The 20,421-nt window shown below is 33.9% G+C and overlaps 1 protein-coding gene across 1 annotated transcript; it reads left to right on the plus strand.

The window, feature by feature from the left end:
• The first annotated feature begins 3,730 nt into the window (after positions 1 to 3,730).
• On the plus strand, positions 3,731 to 7,902 carry LOC110802002 (probable inorganic phosphate transporter 1-4). Its single transcript, XM_022007428.2, has 3 exons — positions 3,731 to 3,889; positions 5,509 to 6,298; positions 6,911 to 7,902. Exons 2-3 carry the CDS (start codon positions 5,522 to 5,524, stop codon positions 7,742 to 7,744), a joined length of 1,611 nt encoding a protein of 536 aa, XP_021863120.1. The 5' UTR covers positions 3,731 to 3,889; positions 5,509 to 5,521; the 3' UTR covers positions 7,745 to 7,902.
• The last annotated feature ends 12,519 nt before the right edge of the window (positions 7,903 to 20,421 follow it).

Below are 20,421 nucleotides of genomic sequence, written 5' to 3' on the forward strand. Positions count from 1 at the left end.
AACATATAAACAAATAAGTGACCAGGACTCATAACTCCACTGCCACTATTTAATTAAACCACAACGTACTGCATTCAAGCATTATCCTCTACTTTTAAGACAATAATCCACGGAGGGAAAAACAATGAGAAACAGGGACAAAAACCGGCATTCTCTATAACAACTCAGGTGTCAAGGTCAGAATCTATCAAGATCCCAAATGGGAAACAGAAGATGTCATAACAATAGGTACTATGCAAGAGAAAATCGGTAAAATGTTATATGTGTCACGGCCAAGGGTTTTATAGCAAAGTCATAAGAAAACTTAGAGAATTAGCATCTATATCTAATCATGGTCATGATCACGGAAGATGCAGAATTGAGAGGTGTACGGTGATTCCAATTTCTTAACTAAGTCCTAAATGAGTAATAAATCAAGAATCATTTCATTTTAGGAGACCTTTGTAATAGTATAATAAATCTATGTTCCCTATCCTGCGAAAATGAACAGAGTATGAATCCTTCAAGTGGCATTTGTGCTACACTATTCTCTCCCCCAACCCCACAAACAGAAACCAATGTGGAATAAGTACCAAGCAACAAGTTCCATAGCAGCACATAGTCTATCATTATGATTTGCGTCACATGAACATACATAATGGATCACAGCCAATTGAAAGAGCATTGGTATTAACCTTTTTTAGCAAGGCAGTGTTGTCCGCCTTCGTCTTCCTTTGGTATCCTGGTGGAGGGCAAAACTTCCAAGGGCAAGAATTTGTCACCCCTTGCAAGCGCAAATACTTGGACTAGTAAGCTAGTGCTAGGGAAATCCCCATCCTCCATTCTGCAATTAGACACAAGGATATCATCAATAGTGAATGAATTAAACTAACTTCTTTTTTACAGAATTAAACTGTTTCATGACCCAAAATACAGCAATAGAAGATAAATAGAGTGTGATGTTGTAGACCACGAATGTCCCAAACTGCAGAAGTCCCAAACTGCTTATATGTCAAAAAGAAACACGAAGCACATAAGATGATAAGACAGTTAAATATCATAAAATTCACGATGATAAAGGATTGACAAAAAGTTCAAATAATTTTCAGAATACTGATGAAAAACTTGATAATGTTGGACAACTTTCTGAATATGGTGGGGACGGTTCTGAGACCGCTTCCGAATTGAACTCATCTAGCCGTTGTTCTGGTGGCACTAATTCTGAAGCCGACGTTGTGTCTGGTATTAGGTCCCAAGATGACGGAAAAAAATAGAAAGAGAACAATATCTCTGAGAGAGTTGAGGAGCCAAAGGATTTGACTGACGAGCAAAATAAATCACGCTCAGCTGCTGATTCACCTGCAGATAAAAATGAAGTAACATCACCACCCATATCTGACAGTGTTTGAACTTAGCAATGCCAAAATGTCTTCCCGACACATTCCAACAGAAAAACACGGTACCAAACAACTAAACAAAAATCATACAACACATTTTAACCAATTAGATAAAAATGGACAAGGAATTGCATCTCAACAATGAGCACATATTTTTGGCCATTGCCACAACAAAAGACTATCACATCATCTCAAAGAAGACAAATGAAAGTCAAAGCTCAATATTGTAAAAAAAAGAGAAAATAAAAGAAGGAGGACAAGCACACCAGCAACTTATTCAGTCTATCCAAAGCCAATACTCTTTCTCATTCGACTCTTTTTTTCATCTTATTGGGGAGGGTGGGGAAAGGAGAAGAGGAACAGATCAAGCCTTCTGCAGTCTGTACAACAAATAACATATTCCCCAGAAACATATTGCTAATCTACTTCCATTTTAACCGATTACCATTTACAACAACCTTGGGGGAAAAAATGTCCCCGTATAGAACAAGTGTGCAAACATGACAAGGTCAAATTCATACTTTCCCGTGAAACTGGAAAACGTAACCAAAAACTGCAATTACATGAACATTAACACAAAATTGCAGCAACTGAAATTTCAGAAATTCAGAGGGGGAAACCTAAATTCGTAGTTGAAAATGAAGTAGAAAATTTCAGAAGAAAAAAGCCCTAACTTGTAGCAGAAATCAAAAATTGAAATCAAAAATCGAATAAACCCACAAGATATTCAGAAATTCAAAACAAAAATTAAAGAGAAGAAGAGAGTGCTGAGAAAAAAAAACCCTAAATCTGTAGTTCGTTAGGAACAATGGTGAGGTCGCCAATGGTAGCGTGGTTGTCCGATGGTAGTACAATTCGCCGGTGGTGGTGAGTTTGTCCATGAGTTCGCCAATGGTTTCATTGCCCTGAAACCTAGATTGAATCGAGAGAAGAAGGTTTGGCCGTTTTGGGGGACAAATGACAAATGAAAGTAGAGACCCGTTGTGTAAAACGACGGATCTTTCGGTATCTTTTTTTCTTTATTTTGTATGAGAGGGAGCCGGAAGGTGGGTCCTGTGATATATAAGAGACCCCTTTAGTTAAATGAAGGGTCTCTCGTATTTTTTATTTTATTTTAACGGAAAAAAAGTGGCCTTTTTTATACACTAGAGACCCTTTAATTAAGATAACGGGTCTCTTGTCTTTTTCCCTCTAACTTGAAATGGGTCTTTTGACTCATAAGAGACCCGTTATCTATCATATTAGATCTCCTAAATCAAAGAGAGCCGTTATATTGACCAACGGGTCTTTTGCTAAGGGTCTCTTTGCCCATTTTTGTAGTAGTGTGTTGGGCCAGGGTGTCTCGTGTTACAACCGGTCGTGTCAAAATCCGGCCGAGGAGAAGTTGTGACTTGTCGGGCTCGTTCCCGTCTTTCATAAACGAGGTTTGTGCACGACCCACTCGTTGGGTCATGGCGTGCCAACTGACCCGTTAATAATTATTACTTTTTTATTTCTTGGTATCCAATATGCGCGCATGCTGGCCCATCGTGCTCATGCCGATGTTACGCTAATGTACTAAAACAATGTTCATAGAGGACCTATGGCCCATCAACATGTCTCTCATAAAGCTTGCATCGGGCTTACATTGGGCTCATGTCATCTTAGGCCAATTTCATAATGGGCTTGGACGACCGACATCCTAGATTGGCTCATACACAATTCTTATGGTGCATTTTATTCACTTAATTTTCATTTATTGTTCCCAAAGTTAATTGAATTTATTTAAATTTATCAAAATTTATTTTAGATGTAAAACAGGATAACCCTTATCTTTCACGAATTTACTTTTTTTTAACTTATCTAACTTCACCAAAAAAAAAAAAGAAAAAAAACTTATCTGAACATTTTTTTTTTTTTCTTCTAAGGTGTTCCAAGTACACAACAATACATTAATACAACATGACTTGATAATCACAAGACCTAAAATCGGCCGATTGCATTGAGAAGTAAAGAGGTGGGTAAGTAGAAAGAGATAATTACTCCATACTATTGCGGCATGCGCTGACTCTGTAAATCAAAAAGATAAAGAAACAAATAAAATTCAATAAAAAGGAGCTGAAAAAGTAGAATTTAGAATTTTAGATTAACTGAATTAAATTAACGAAACAAGAAAGAAACACAACAAAAAGAACATAATTTAGAATATACTCTTTTTTCTACCCAAAGATACCTTCCCTGATTAACTGAAACTACTCTCTAATTTGTTTAACCAAACGGTAAATAATTTAGAATCAGGATTGATTAGTGTGAGCGTGTGAAAGTCAAAGATTAAATTATGAAAAAGTGGGACCCACACTACTAGCATAGCATCCCCCTTCTTCGATTGCAGTTAAATACGGCACCTTCATTCACCTCTCTTCCTCACTCTCATTCTTTCTCTCTCCTACTCTCCATTCTTTCTCTCTCCAAACATTCATCTGAAGAACAATATCGATTAGAGTTACCAGTGAAATTAAATCAATAAACTCGAGGTATGTTATGTTATCATTTACGGGGTCGACTACATATTTTCGATATTCGTCACTAAAGATAGAAATAGCATTTAAGATTTATTTATATTTATATGATTACGAATTTATTAATGCAATTTGTTCATCATTTTACGCTATTATTAGTAATTTGGGAGTCAAGATTATGATTTTATTATGATTTATGGAGTCGTAATTGATGTTAAATCTTCAAATTAGTTTGCATTCTTTTTTCCTGGTTGAATTTAGGGATTGCATCACTCGTCACATGCTGCGTTGAATATTCTTTCATAATATAATCTTGATTTTATTTTTATTTTTTTTGAAAGGGGAAAATTGTGTGAGATTTTATAGTTAACCTAATTAATTAATGGAAGAATTATTGGAAGATTACGGGAAAACCCAGATGGATAATGACAAGAAAAAACCCTGTAATTATCTTTTTGTTGTTTTCTGAGTTTTGTGTTTTTAGTGGTTTAGCAGATTTCTGAGTTACTCCGTATTATTTAATTTAGAAATTTAAAAAAAATGGAAAAAAAACAAAATCTGGATGTTTTAGAGTGAATGATCTTTTGCATGGGATTGGAAAGTGTCAAAAAGTTGTTTGCGAGGTTTCCTCGGACTTCCATTCCATTATTTGTGGAACTCGTTGGTGGGGTTGGATCACAAAATTTCCCCTTTTTACTTTTTGTGTTTCTTTTTACAGATTCTCTTTTTAATTTATTATACTTCATTTTTATTAATTTATTAATCTTCGTAATTTCAATTTCAATTTCAATTTGTAAAATTCAGTTCATCACTTGCTGTAATTCCTAAAGATTTTCTCATGGGGTGTATTTTTGTGATCGAATCTCATCTGCACCATTATGTTTGCAGTTTTATTTAGACGGATTATTTCCTTTTGTTTTGGCCTTTAATTATGATGCACTTGCTTCTTAATTAGGAAAATTAATACTCTATGTTTCTAAAATAGCTTATTTAATTTTGCCATATCATATAGCACCCTTTTATAGTTCTACTCTTTAGGCCCTGTTCTGTTCAAAATTTATAACTAAAATAAGTTCGGTTAAGTTCAGATAAGTTCAGGAAAAATAGGTGAAAATCAGGTAAATAGAACGCAGCATTAGTCTTTGCTAACCAAATGTAGTAACAATTTTAATTTGATTTGGTTACACTATATAGTCTCTTTGACTAAAATAAGTTGCCATCTTATTGGCTATTTTTTGCAAGGCTTTATAAATTGTTTGACCATTTGTATCGTCCCAAACACATGATTTAAGTAGCTGCACTTAAAAAAAAAAATCAGTTCACATGACTTTGGAATTACTCATCACAACAACAATAACAAAAAGTCACCATCTTTGAATATTCAGCTTCATGACTCCAGTATTCAACCTGTTTTGAATATCTTTCATTTTGAAGTGGACCTGTTTGAATAATTTGTCCTTAATTTTGTCAATCTACGAATAAATAATTGAATAATCCAACTAACATGTTGCATCATACTACTTAGTTGGCTTGTTCAGATTAATTACTATTACTTAAACATATATAGTTCTTATTAAATAAATGTTACTAATTTAATAAGGGTCTCCCTCCCCTGTTTTTGTCCTCTGTTTCAGGCTTGACTTAAAAATGCCACAAGAACAGCTAAAAGTGCTGAATGCACTTGATGTAGCAAAAACACAATGGTATCACTTCACTGCAATCGTCATTGCTGGAATGGGTTTCTTCACAGATGCCTATGATCTATTCAGCATTTCCTTAGTCACGAAACTCCTCGGTCGAATTTACTACACTCATCCTGGTTCACTTAAACCAGGGACATTACCTCCTAATGTCTCAGCTGCTGTCAATGGTGTCGCCTTCTGCGGGACTCTCTCAGGACAGCTCTTCTTCGGGTGGCTCGGTGACAAAATGGGTCGGAAAAAGGTATATGGTATGACCCTAATGATGATGGTTGTATGTTCATTAGCTTCAGGTCTTTCCTTTGGGAATGAGCCTAAAAGTGTAATGGCAACCCTTTGCTTCTTTCGGTTTTGGCTCGGGTTTGGTATTGGTGGAGATTACCCACTTTCTGCAACGATTATGTCTGAGTATTCGAATAAGAAGACCCGTGGAGCGTTTATTGCTGCAGTTTTTGCTATGCAAGGGTTTGGAAACTTGACTGGTGGTATTTTTGCTCTTATTGTTGCGAGTGCCTTTAAGGCTGCATTCCCTGCTCCCTCCTATGAGGTTAATGCAGCTGCTTCATTGGTTCCACAAGCTGACTATGTGTGGAGGATTATCCTCATGTTTGGTGCCATTCCTGCTGTTATGACTTACTATTGGCGTATGAAGATGCCTGAAACTGCTCGTTACACTGCTCTTGTTGCCAATAATGCTAAACAGGCCGCCGCAGACATGTCCAAGGTAATAAATACATGGCTCATTCATTCTTTCACTATAAGTTATTTAAGTATAATAGATTTACACATGACTAGACCCCATTAAAGGTGTGCCGGGTTCGGGGCGGGCCAGGCCAGGACCTTAAAATATGCCCATTATGTCGGTATGGGCCAGCTTTGGGCCAATTTCGTGTGCCAAAACCCGCTATTTCGGGTCAAAATAGTGGGTTTTTCAGGCTATTTTACGCGGTCCAAATTTATTACTAAAAGTTAGTTTTGCGTGTTTTAAAAAATTTTGGACCGGGCCTAAACATTCTGCCAAAACCCCGTTGATTAGGGCTGGGACCGGCCTTAAATATCATTATATCGGGCTGGTTTGGGCCGATTTTGTGTGCCCAAAACCTGTTTTTTTGGGGTCATTTAGGGTCGGGCCAAATTTATAATTAAAAGTATAGTTTTATGTTGCCCAAAATCCGCCAATTTTTTAAAATTCGGGCCGGGTGCTAAATATTTTGCCCAAACCCCGCTAAATTTTGGGTTGGGGCGGGCCGGCTAATGTTGATTTCAGCTCTACATTACATGTGACTATATGAGCAAGTCTAACACTAATTTTCTTGGTTTTGTTTTTGTTTGAAAGGTATTACAAGTAGAAATCCAGGAAGACCAAGAAAAAGCAGTAGTGGAAAAGAAAAAGAACCAATTTGGTTTATTCTCAAAGCAATTCATGAAGAGACATGGACTTCACTTGTTAGGAACAGCCCTCTGCTGGTTCTTACTAGACATCGCATTCTACAGCAACAATCTCTTCCAAAAAGACATCTTCACCGCAGTAGGATGGCTACCAAAAGCTCAGACAATGAGCGCAGTTCAGGAAGTCTACATGGTGGCTAGAGCCCAAACATTAGTCTCCCTTTGTGGAACTGTCCCAGGTTACTGGTTCACTGTCGCATTCATCGACATCTTAGGTCGTTTCTTCATTCAATTGATGGGATTCCTCTTTATGACTGGGTTCATGTTTGGCCTTGCCATCCCTTACAACCACTGGACCAAACCAGGAAACCATATTGGGTTTGTTGTCATGTATGCTTTCACTTTCTTTTTCGCCAACTTCGGGCCCAATGCTACAACTTTCGTGGTACCTGCTGAGATCTTCCCAGCCCGGTTGAGGTCCACTTGCCATGGAATATCAGCTGCAGCAGGGAAAGCCGGTGCTATTATCGGGGCATTCGGGTTCTTGTACTTGGCCCAGTCACCTGATGCAACAAAGACTGATGCAGGGTACCCTCCTGGTATTGGAGTTAAGAATTCTCTGATGATATTGGGTGGAATTTGTGCACTTGGATTCTTTGCTACCTTCCTTGTGCCTGAAGCTAATGGAATTTCATTAGAAGAAATGTCTGGCGAGAATGAGGATCAGTCTGAAGACGAGTATCAGACTGCTGGAGTTGATAACAGAACTGTTCCAGTTTAAGAATGATTTTGTTGCATTTTTATTTTTATTATTTTTTTTGGTTATAGAAACTTGGTATAAATAGTGTATTTTTCTCCCCCGTTTTGAGATTCTAATGCTAGGAAAAAGAGGTTGCACTCTGAAGTGTGTTTGCATTATAAATAAGCATTTTTAGGTGATGTTGCTGCTATTGGCTACCGCGAAAATCACAAGTTTTAAATTTTCGTATACTGCATTCAGTTGAGGAGATGTTAGGCTACTCTTGGAGTAATTTTACCAATGTAACGCTAATTATATATTGTGCAGTTCAGTTTTCTGAAGTGTCATGTGTTAAGTACTTAAGTGCTAAACCTTGCTGATATCATCCTGGTATGGTACTACAAGTCTTAAACTTGCGCTGACCAAAATTATAGGAAAAAAATGGTGTTAAATTTTATAGGAATGTGGTAGAAAAGGAAAACAAATAAGACATGGAAGTCAAATAGAGCAAAAATGGAAATGTGAGTTTCAAGTTCATATATGTCATAAAGTCTTTATCTGTTCGTAATTATCATGGTTCTTGATTGTCTTAATATCTACTGCATTCATATATCCCATATTTGTAATCATCTTAATGCAACCTAATTAAGTTTGCGTTTGTCGTAAACAAATTGGTTGTTTACCTTGGTTTCTTCACTTCCTTGTAGTTAGGCAACAATCTTAAGTTTTGTGTGAAAATGAACGAGAACATAAAACACCGAGAAATGATAGGGAGATCCGCAAATTCTTATATGCATATAGGTGCACCTAAAAGAGTAAAAGTATTTTTGTGCGAAACATATCAAATAAGTGCACCTGGAGACCTAGTTCTAACTTCTAAGTCCACTTGGGTGCATAATAGCCGGAGGAAACATGAGTTTCAAGTTCATATGTCAATTATGTCACTTCAACTCGTCTATCTTTTCATAATTATCACGGTTCTTAATCATCTTAATGCAACTTAATTAAGTTTGCGTCAGCTTCGACCCTGGGCCTAGGCAAGGGGGCCCAGAATTTATATTGCCCGCAAATTAATGAACATAAGAAGTCATCAAATGCATCAAAAAAAAATGCAATACAACCCAACGGTAAATTGTGCATTATGAGCTCCTCAATTTGAGGGTAGTGCGTCATTCGATCCTCCTTGACCCCTTGTAATAGACTAAGGCCCTGTTCTTTAAAGCTGAACTGAACTGAACTGAACTGAACTGAACTGAACTGAATGCTCCTGAACTGAACTGAACTGAACTGAACTGAACTTAACTTAACTGAATTGAACTGAACTTTACTTAACAGAATATATTACCGAAATAAATAATAAATAATAAATAATAAATAATAAATAATGAATAATGAATAATGAATAATGAATAATAAATAATAAATAAAAAATAATAAAAATAAAAATAATAAATAAAAATAATAAATAATAAATAATAAATAATAAATAATAAATAATAAATAATAAATAATAAATAATAAATAATAAATAATAAATAATAATAAATAATAAATAATAAATAATAAATAATAAATAATAAATAATAAATAATAATAAATAATAAATAATAAATAATAAATAATAAATAATAAATAATAAATAATAAATAATAAATAATAAATAATAAATAATAAATAATAAATAATAAATAATAAATAATAAATAATAAATAAATAATAAATAATAAATAATAAATAATAAATAATAAATAATAAATAATAAATAATAAATAATAAATAATAAATAATAAATAATAAATAATAAATAATAAATAATAAATAATAAATAATAAATAATAAATAATAAATAATAAATAATAAATAATAAATAATAAATAATAAATAATAAATAATAAATAATAAATAATAAATAATAAATAATAAATAATAAATAATAAATAATAAATAATAATAATAAATAATAATAATAAATAATAAATAATAAATAATAAATAATAAATAATAAATAATAAATAATAAATAATAAATAATAAATAATAAATAATAAATAATAAATAATAAATAATAAATAATAAATAATAAATAATAAATAATAAATAATAAATAATAAATAATAAATAATAAATAATAAATAATAAATAATAAATAATAAATAATAAATAATAAATAATAAATAATAAATAATAAATAATACTAATTAATAAAAATAATAATAAATTATATTAATTATTAATAAATATTTAGTTATAAATAATAATAATAATAATAATAATAATAATAATAAGTAATATAATAATATAAGTATAAATAATAAGTAATATAATACTACGTAATATAATAATATAAATATAAATAATAAGTAATACAATAATGTAAATAATAATATAATTAATATTAATATTAATAATAATATAATTAATAATAATAATAATATATCATAATAATAATTTATTATTAAAATAAATTAAATTAAATTAAATTAAAATGAATTGAATTGAATTAAACTGAACTGAATTTAATGCTCCTGAACTGAACTGAACTGAACTGAACTGAACTGAATGCTCCTGAACTGAACTGAACTGAACTGAACTGAACTGCCAAATAAGTCTTGAAGCTGAAATTAAGCCAAAAAGAACAGGGCCTAACAGACATGTTTTTGTCTTTACTTTTTTTCAAGTATCATTCATTTTATTTTAAAATGTACTCCTTCCGTCCGTTAATACTCGCACCGCTTTCCTTTTCGGGTCGTCCCTTAATACTTGCACCGCTTCTATAAATGTAAATTTTACCAATATTATATTATTTTTCACACTTACATACTAACCCACTTACACCCCTATTCCTACAAAAAAATCATTTAAAAATTCAACCCTTCCCCATTCACCACTCCCCAACCCTTACACATTTCCCACTAACTATATTGAAAAAATACTCCACTATAAACTAACACCCATTAAATTAATAAGTCAACTCAAATGTCTTAAACTCCGCAATGGTCAAACCGGTACAAGTATTAAAGGCAGAGAACATATTTCCTATTACGTATATTTGTTTTTGACATCTTTATACCTCTTTATCTCTTTTACACTCGCATATTGGTGGAATTTTCTTTCACTTTTGTAATTATTTTATATTTTATTCATTTCTCATATTCATAAAAATGTTTATTTTATTTGCACTTCGTTACCATGAAGGTAATTAACTAAACTAAGTCTCATAGTGATGGTGGGTATATGAGGGCGGAGAGGCCCATATCAGATATGTGCCTCCAAACACATATCTGAGGACAAGTGGTAATTGTACCATTATTTTGAAAACTTTTGAGTACCATATTTGAGAAATGAACACCATTTTTGAACTTTTTCGTACAATTTTTGAACTTATAAGTACCATTTTTTAACTTCTAGGACCATTTTGAACTTTTGAGTAACATTTTTGAACTTATGAGTACCATTTTTTAATATATTTTGGCCTGATATATTTTTGTCAAAATATATCTAAGATTGGAATATAGTTCCTCGTAGATATATGAACTTAAGAGGTAAAAAGTGAAAACTTTTAGTGCTATGAAGTAGTATAGGAAGTACTTCATATGTCAATCATGTCACCTCAACTCGTCTTCAAAATTATCACGGTTCTTAATCATCTTAATGCAACTTAATTAAGTTTGCGCCAGCTTCGGCCCTGGCCCTAAACGGAGAGTGTGGCGGCCGGGCGCGCGGGAAGGGCGCCGATATTTATACTGCCTGCAAATTGATGAACGAACATAAGAAGTCATCAAATGCAATACAACCGCCGTCAAAAAAATGCAATACAACCCACCGGTAAAATTGTGCATTATGAGCTCCTCAATTTGAGGGTAGTGTGTGATTCGATCCTCCTTAACCCCTTGTTTTTTTTGGTTTTAGTATGAGGAGTTCTACTATTTTTGGATAGTGGACTAATCTCCCGTCGAAGTTTGCATGGGTATCTCAATTGGCAGCATCCTTATCAATTGAGAATGAAAATTCATTCTCAATTCTCGAATCCGAGACCTTGATTAAGGAGCAAAAGACCCTTAATCACTTATGTCACCCTCAATTAATTCCTTGACCCCTTGTAACATACTAACATACATGTTTTGTCTTTACTCTTTTTCATTTATCATTCAATTTTTTTTTAAATGTATTTCCTACTACGTATATTTGTTTTTGACATCTTTATGCCTCTCTATCTCTTTTCAACTCACATATTGGTGGAATTTTCTTTCACTTTTGTAATTATTTTATATTGTATTTATTTCTCATATTCATAAAAATGTTTATTTTACACCATGTACAATTGGGACAGATCCAGCTCTATTTTCCTAGCATTGTTTTTGCAGGTTGATGGATCATGGGAGAAGAACTCAAAACAAGATGGCACAGGATGGGCTATTAACCATAGTAACAACAATGGTAACTTGGATGGTGGAGGTTTGCATGGGTTGGCGGAAGCCAATGCCTACATGCTCTTCAATGGTGCATTAGCAAAGGAAGGGACGAAATCACAGTGCTTACGGACTCAACAACACTGATCAACAATCTATCGGACTCGAGAGCTAAGGATACTCCTATCTGGTGGACAGTTCAGGACATTAAGACTTTGGCTTCTAAATTCAAATGTTGTGTGATCATCAAGGTAGATCGAGAGCAGGTGAATAGGGCACATGATATTGCAAATAAGTGTCGTTTATTATGTTTTTCTTTTAGCACATAAGCAGGCCCGGCCCTGGGGGTTGAATTGAGGGGCGGCCGCCCAGGGCCCCCGACGACAAAGGGCCCCAAAATATACAACTGTCTTATACGTTAAATAAATTATAAACACAAATATTAACCATAGAATGCTAGTGGCTAGTTGGTTGAATCCTATTAAATGTCTCCCAAACAACAGGGGTTCGAAACCCAATAGCTGAAATTTTGTTAACATTTTTTGGACGTTTTGATTTTCTCTGTTTATTTTGATATTAATCCTCTTCTTCTTTAAATGGACTTATTTTTATGGGTTATCTAAACAAAATATTTATGTGCAATTTTTTTAAAACATTGTGTCATTAAGAAATACGTAGTACGTGCAAATTTTTAAACATTGTGTCACTAAGAAATACGTAGTACGTAGTAAGTATTATTTGTATACTTTATTTTGCATAACTAATTGTTTTATGGCATTGTATATTCATATATGTTGTTAAATATGGTTCAAATATTTAAAGGAGAAATAAATATACTCGAAATGCCATATGTAATATGTACATACGGTGGATATTTTAAGACCTCGCACCATATATAAGGGCCCCCTTGAGACCCCCTTAGCGTGATTCCCCCTGGACCCTTAAAATGTCAGGACCGGCCCTGCACATAAGCTATTTTAGGGTTTAGCTATTGTAAAAAAAAAATTGTTTATTTTATGTGCACTTTGTAACCATGAAGGTAACTAACTACATTTAGTCACATTACACATAGTGATAGTGGGTATATGAACTTAAGAGGTAAAAATTGAAAACCTTTAGTGCTATGAAGTAGTATAGGAACTTAGGAAGTAGTTCATACTAACATTTCTGTTCTTCTTCGTTTTTACCTTTTTTTTTATAAAAAAAAAGATGATTTCTTCTCTTTTATCTTAGAAAACATACAAAACACTCCGTATATATTTGAGATTTTACAAGATTGAATAGATTATATAATAGTAAATTATATAAATTACTTCGTTATAAGAGGCCCGAAGAGGCCCGAATGCCCGATCTCTTATTTTGCCTATAGGCTATAGCCAATAAATGGTAAGGAACGGGGTTGGTTTGCGCGTCAAAGACTTGAAGTCATCTAGAAGACGTCCCCATGTTGTCTCTACGTACATTTCTAGACAATTAAGAAAAGGGAAGAGAAAATATAATGGAATTGAAGGGGGTAATGATATTTTGCAGGGTAAGGCCATACGTACCCTATTGAATTGATTGCAACTCTGTACCATTTAGCGACGACCTTGACTTGCAGAACTGAATTATCAAAGGATCAACCATTTTGGGACCTTGAGATTATGACATCCACTGTGTTTTTATTTTCATGTCTTTATGTCCAAAGTCCAACATGGGTTACAATTGGACTTGTTGGGAAGCTTCTTCTTTATGCATCAATTTGATACGGAGCAAGAAATACTCTATCCGTTTGAAATAATGATTACGACTTACGAGTACACTTTTATTTTTTACTCTCCCGTTTCCTTTTGTTCTTCTCATTTAGAATTGGGGAGGGATTCCTCATCGAATTGCTAAGAATTTCCTATTTAGATAGTGATTTTGATTGATTTTTTCTTAGTGATTAATTAAGAAAATTGGTATCTTGTAATGATTGGGTGTAAGTGAAATTATTAAAGTAAGAAGATTCTACTTTATGAATAAATGAAAGAGAGAGAAATGAATAAAACAGGAAAGTAAGTAGAGATATTTGATTAAAAAATTATAAAATAAGGTGGGTGATGAATTGGAGGTGTGAATTAATTATGGGAGGTACTAAATACAGGTAGTATTTTACCTAAATGCATAATCACTTAATATTATTTAAATATTATTTTTCCAATATTGCCCTTGTTCTAATCTATACTCCGTATGTTTTTCCATCCGAAAGCTGGCTATATCATCACTCTTATATACTCCGAAGTACAAACCAGTTGGATGTTCTCTTTGCTCGATTTTTTCGCATGACTCATATTGTGGGTAGAATTATACTCCGTATATAGTAAAAAGAAACACATTATACATATGGAACCTGAAACACCTCTAGTTGTTTAGTCAATCATTTTCCCTGCCTTTTTCAATTGTTTTCAAAATGAGAGAGAGGAGTATAGGGGTTTTTGACTCACATTTACCACCACTCCGCCTTAATAATATAGATTTATGAGTTCGTCCAAATTAAAAGGATAATCAACTACGGAGTACTAATTAATTATTGTGAACATGATTTAATAAAATATCCGCCTAACGTTTACTTAAAAAAAATTGTGAACAAAATAATAAATACCACAAAAAAAGTCTAAATTAATTCAATTCCGTTGCTTGAAAGCTAGTCTACATGATATATCTAAATAAGATGTTTGGTCGAATTCTAAATCATTGGAGCTCTTGTCTTTTTAAAAAAAAAAATCATTTCATTGAAAAACAACAAATATTCCGCAGATTATGTTGAAAATAATCTATGATGCGAAAGGCAATATCATTTGAATTTACGTAAATCAAATATTTAGCAAACTTGTTGAACATAGAATCAAGACCCCGTTCCCACCTTTGGAATCTCATTTGCTCATGAACCCTAAATGAAAAAAAAAAAGTTTTATGTCTAATAAGTTCATATAAGTTCAAATCGGGTCCAGTATGTTTCAATCAAATTCAATAAGTTTATTCTCTTGTAATCATGTAGGATCATGTCCATTAAGTTTCAATTAGGTTCAATAATTTCAAGTAAATTCATATAAAAAAACGCACCTAAAGTTAGAAAATTCAGATAGGTTCAGATAAAGAGGATCCACCTAAAATTGAAACTTAAGGGTTATGATTTATGAGCAACTCAACTTCCTAGTGTTCATCCAATCGAATTCAAGGTGATGGTGATGGTGATAGTGATGGTGATGGTGATGGTGATGGTGATGGAAGTTTAAATAGAGGTAACTAAATCAGGAGGATGATTGAATTAAACACATTTTCTTGCGCGGAGCAATATTCTTTGCTTTTACATATATATCAACAAATAAAGAAGGTCGTAGTTTAAAGGAGTGAAACTTGAACTAATATGAAAAATAACTTGTTAGGAAGTACTCAAAATGTTGATCTAAACTATCTAATTAAATAAAATTCATAATATGATGATTAAATAAGAAGAAATCAAAATGTGAATACAAGATGAAGTATAAGTTACACTTTTATAATTGATCAACTTGCAAAATAGCATTGACATTGGACCAATCTGAACTCCCTAAACAAAATAAACACATCTTGTCTCCTTTCGGCTACATCACCAACTTGACTAGCTTGTACACACCCTCCTCTCCACATCACTCACTCTCACTCGACTCTTGTTATTTCTATGCCCTCTAATTTATTCTACTAGTCATCAACTTTAAATAGTTACGTTTTGTTCATCAATACATTTGAAAATCGGGTGGGTTACTATATAATATGAGTTCTTTGTAGAAAATTATCTCACACAATTAGTAAACTGTTAGACCACATATCACGACCTTCACCTTCTAATCTTCCACCTAGCATTTGATAAACGATAAAAATATGATCTAACAGTTAAATAAATGTCAGACAGTATAATAGAATACGAGCTGGAAATTGAACTTTTAAATAATACTACATAATGTGAATTCTAATGTAGGACCAATAATTGGATACACACCAACATTTTTTCCCCATAGTATGTTTTCGTTTAAACGGAGCTTGATTTAGTTTGTTGATACCTACATGTATCCACAAGCGAGTCGTCTTCTAATCTTGTAGCCCGGGCGATACCCCTCTTGTTACATTGAATAATTAAAGTTCGAGATTCTTCTCCACCTTAATCTTTGATTAAAATACATGTAGTCAATAAAACTGGCAAGATTCATTTATTTCATCAACTAAACATGTATATTACGTCATTCATCATGCTAAGTAATTTTTAAAGATCATCGTATAATTCGTTTAATTTATTGCTAATGGAACTAAGTGCTTCAAAGTAATAAACACGAAATTAGATATATGCAGGACATTTCTAGAGTTGAGGGTTATGAGACTTATGATACCATGTTTAATTCATGGTTTTCCTAATATTTTAATTGTTATTTTCATTCCAATATAGTGTATACGAAATAAAAAGGTAACATAAAGATTTAGTTGTTTTAAACATTATGCTAACATGTATTTATAAATTAATGTGCATCAATAAACACCAATTAGGGGTTGGTTAAGAGGGTAATGAGAGTATTCTCCAAACTTGAGGTCTTGTGTTCGAACCTTATTGTATTGTTTTTTGGTTGTTAATAACATCATATAACATTGGTAAGGGGATGACGTAGAATAAACATGAGAGTTTCTACGTGGCACATATACTTTTTTCGCAACGTCTTTTATTATATTAGTATAGATTGGAGAAAGAAGGACAAAAAACACCAACTTATATGTTCTCTTCACTTTCTTCTTATTGTTTTTTACGGAGTACTTAATTTGGTTCAAATTAGATTAGATCGGAAAAGTCAAAAAATACTCACAGAAAACATCCAGACAATACCAGACCAGACCAGGAAGAATCATATCAGATCAAAATTAAAAAAATTAGATCATACCAGATGAAGATGACAAGCCTTATCAACTACAGGAGTTACTCGACTTACTCCTATTATTATTATCAATCGATTTTAGTGCGCGACTTCCTTTAAAGTTTAGACTTATTGATGGACATAACTCTCCTCCTCCTTATTTTATCGCCGATCTAATGTTCGGCCCAACATCTTATATTTGTGGTTGTAAAGTTGTAATTCATGTTAAACTTCATACTTCGTATATGAGCCATAATAAGTGGGCAATTTCATTATGGTGAAGTAGATAATCCTGGTCCATGTCTACTGGGCCAAAAAGGAAATAAATAAATTTGGGCCAGCAGGCCCAGAATAATAAATTCTTGCAAATATGCTCAATAAAAATACTTCATAGAGATGGGTCGATATCCAATCCAAGTACTTAATACATGTCCTGATGTCCTAAAGCCCTAACTTGCTTGTTATGGACTTTGTTTATTCAAATTTAAACCCAAAAAGTTAACAAATGTATCGCGAAAGGCGAAAAGCTCGCCCCCAGGCCCTCACTGCATTTAACAAATGGGTTTAACCGCTAAATTAGGTAGATTAGAAACAAGAAATAGGATTTACCATCAACCAGAAGGTTAGTAATAGCTCTTAAATCTTTTTTACTCAAGCCGACGACATTATATTAATCACATACTAAAATGTACATAGGGTTTACCCCTGCATAGCAAGGGTAAAACTATCAAAGTTGCAAATAAAAAAAAAAGGCTTCACCTCCATGATTGGAGCAACCCCAAAGAACCAAAAACTTGCCAAAAAGGGGCATAAAAACTTAACAAACCATAGCCTTGGTAGTCTTACGAAAATTAATAAAACATAGTTGTAGTAAAGAAGCATCAAGCAAAGGAAGCATGAATCTCCATATGATCTGCAAAATCTTCCACCAAAAAGCTTGATCATCCTGCTGAAAAATACACACTTCAGTTGTTGGTAATCTCCCCTTCCTCTACTTCAACATTTTCAATAGCAGTATCCATTGTTGAACCACCAACAACAAAAGGAGTGAAAGCTGTCCCTTTACCCTTATCTTGATTCCTGTTATCAGCATTTTTCAACTTGTCTCTAGCTTCCTTGATGTCAGTAACAATTGAACCAAACACCAGCTGCGCCGCTCCCCCTGATGTCCCCCCCTGATTCAAAGTGACTGCATTATCAATTGAAGGATTAGCACCCACAATTGAGTTTGCTTCATCCCTTGCCTTTCTTCTAATTATTTCAACATATTCTGGATTTGCGTTTTCAAAATCAGCTTCATAATCACTTTTTGCACAGGAAGGGATAATGTAATGCAGTTTGCTTCCTACTGCCATGATGAGAGAATGAGCAGCTAGAGAATGAGCCACTTTGTTGCAAAATTTCGGAATGTGAGTGAGGTTTCCCACCCAAGACTGATTGAGTAGGTTGGCAACCTCCCTCAAAACAGGACCCAGCTCATGATGATCTTGTCCCTTAATCTTTCCCAAAAGCACTTTGAGGTTTAAAGCATCCGTTTCTATCTCCAACTTCTCAAACTTGAAATCTCTAGCAATAATTAGTCCCTCCCTTAAGGCATAAAGCTCTGCAGCAAGAGGAGAGCTAACTGTGAATTTACTGGAGAATCCAACAAACCAGGAGCCTGTTGACCTTCTGAAGACTCCTCCACCTCCTGCCACTGCATTTGACTTCCAAGCACCATCCACATTTAACTTCATCACTCCATCTTTTGGAGGAAACCAAGTTTTCTTAGTCAATCCTGGAACCTGATTTGCACCTAACTCCTTACCCTGTGAACAATTGTTAGCAGAAGTCCAATCTACATAGAAATCATTATAAAGCGAAAATGCAGATTTCATTTTGAGGTCAAAAACCACCCTATTCCTGGATAACCAAATCTTCCATATAGCTGTTATAAACAAACTTTTCCATTTAATAGAATTGTTTAGGTTAAAAGTGATCCATGCACTCCAATTAGAATTGTAAAAAGTATAAAAATCAAACTTAGAGTTAGACCAAACACGTTGAAAAATATAAGTCCATAAAATACTGGATTGGGGGCAATCCCTAAACAGATGCAAATGATTTTCAGAATTTAAACGGCATCTGGAGCAAGTAGGAGAGATTTGAGGTAAAAACTGATGTAAGCTCTCTGCTACAGGTAAAATCTGATGGGCACAGTTCCAAAGAAGCATTTTGTATTTATAAGGTCCTGGAATTTTCCAAATTTTGCGCCAAGAAACATTATTTAAAGTAGGGCAATGAATGGTACTGAATTGGCAATGATAAGCTGACTTGATGTTAAAGCAACCATTTTTAGAATAAATCCATCTTATAAAATCTAACTCCTTACAGTTATTAGAAAGAGGATAGGAAAGGATTAAGGATTTGATGTGGGATGGGATGAGATGCTCAATATCATTAAGATGCCAAGTTTTATTTCGAATAATATGGCTAACCAACCAGTGAGCCTTAGAATCAGGAATTGTAATCCTTCAGTTTTATACAATGGTTGAGTGCCAATCCAATGATGATACCAAAGAGAGGTAGTGTCACCATTCCCAATACCAATAATGATACCTTTTTCAAGAATAGGACGACCTTTGAGAATGTCTCTCCATAACGGAGATTGATTGTTATTTGGAACACAATTGAACAGGTTTGCATGTTTGAGATATTTTTCTTTTAAAACTTTCACCCACAATTTATCTGGGTTAGTTAAAACCGCCCAACCCAATTTGGCCATAAAAGCAAGGTTCCATTCCTTCAATCTCCTAATTCCCAACCCACCCTCATTGATTGGTCTTGTAATCTTGTCCCAAGAAAGCCTAGACATATACCTACTTCTTTCTACCTTATTCCATAAAAATTTCCTAAAACATTTTTCCAAGGCATGGGTGATGGAAGCAGAATAACTCTTAAATCAACAAAGCTTTTTTAGGGGTTTGAAAAAGGAAGAGAGGAGAAGTCGTGTTATGAGTCAAGTCATATGCTCAAAATCGGTCACTTTTTTATAATAAACTATTGTCTATGTAGAGAGAGTAACAAAAGGCATGACAACAAATGATGTAAACGAAATTCGGTTTCATATCTTACATTCCACTAAAGATGGCCATGGGCGGGGCGAGTTGGGCTTCGGGTCGTGTGCCTAACCGGGTCGGCCCCACAACAGTCCCATGTTACATCGGGTCGGGCCGAAAAGATCAAAACCATGGCCCAAGACACCGGGCTTCGTGCCGGGTCGACCCGTTCGTGTCTAAGGCAATTTTACTAAATTAAATGTGCTTTGTTATGCTTTTTCCAAAAAATCAAGGCGCGGGCCCGTTCCACGCCCCACAACTTCGTGCCTGTGACGGGCCTTATTATTTTTGTGCTCTGGTCGGGTTGGGCTTTTT

The sequence above is a fragment of the Spinacia oleracea genome, chromosome 3 (assembly GCF_020520425.1).
Source record: "Spinacia oleracea cultivar Varoflay chromosome 3, BTI_SOV_V1, whole genome shotgun sequence".
NCBI lineage: Eukaryota > Viridiplantae > Streptophyta > Magnoliopsida > Caryophyllales > Amaranthaceae > Spinacia > Spinacia oleracea.

Coding starts and splice junctions, on each gene's coding strand:
- LOC110802002 (XM_022007428.2), top strand. CDS start 5,522: ATGCCACAAGAACAGCTAAAAGTGCTGAATGCACTTGATGTAGCAAAA. Junction 6,299..6,910: donor CCGCCGCAGACATGTCCAAG/GTAATAAATACA, acceptor TTTGTTTGAAAG/GTATTACAAGTAGAAATCCA.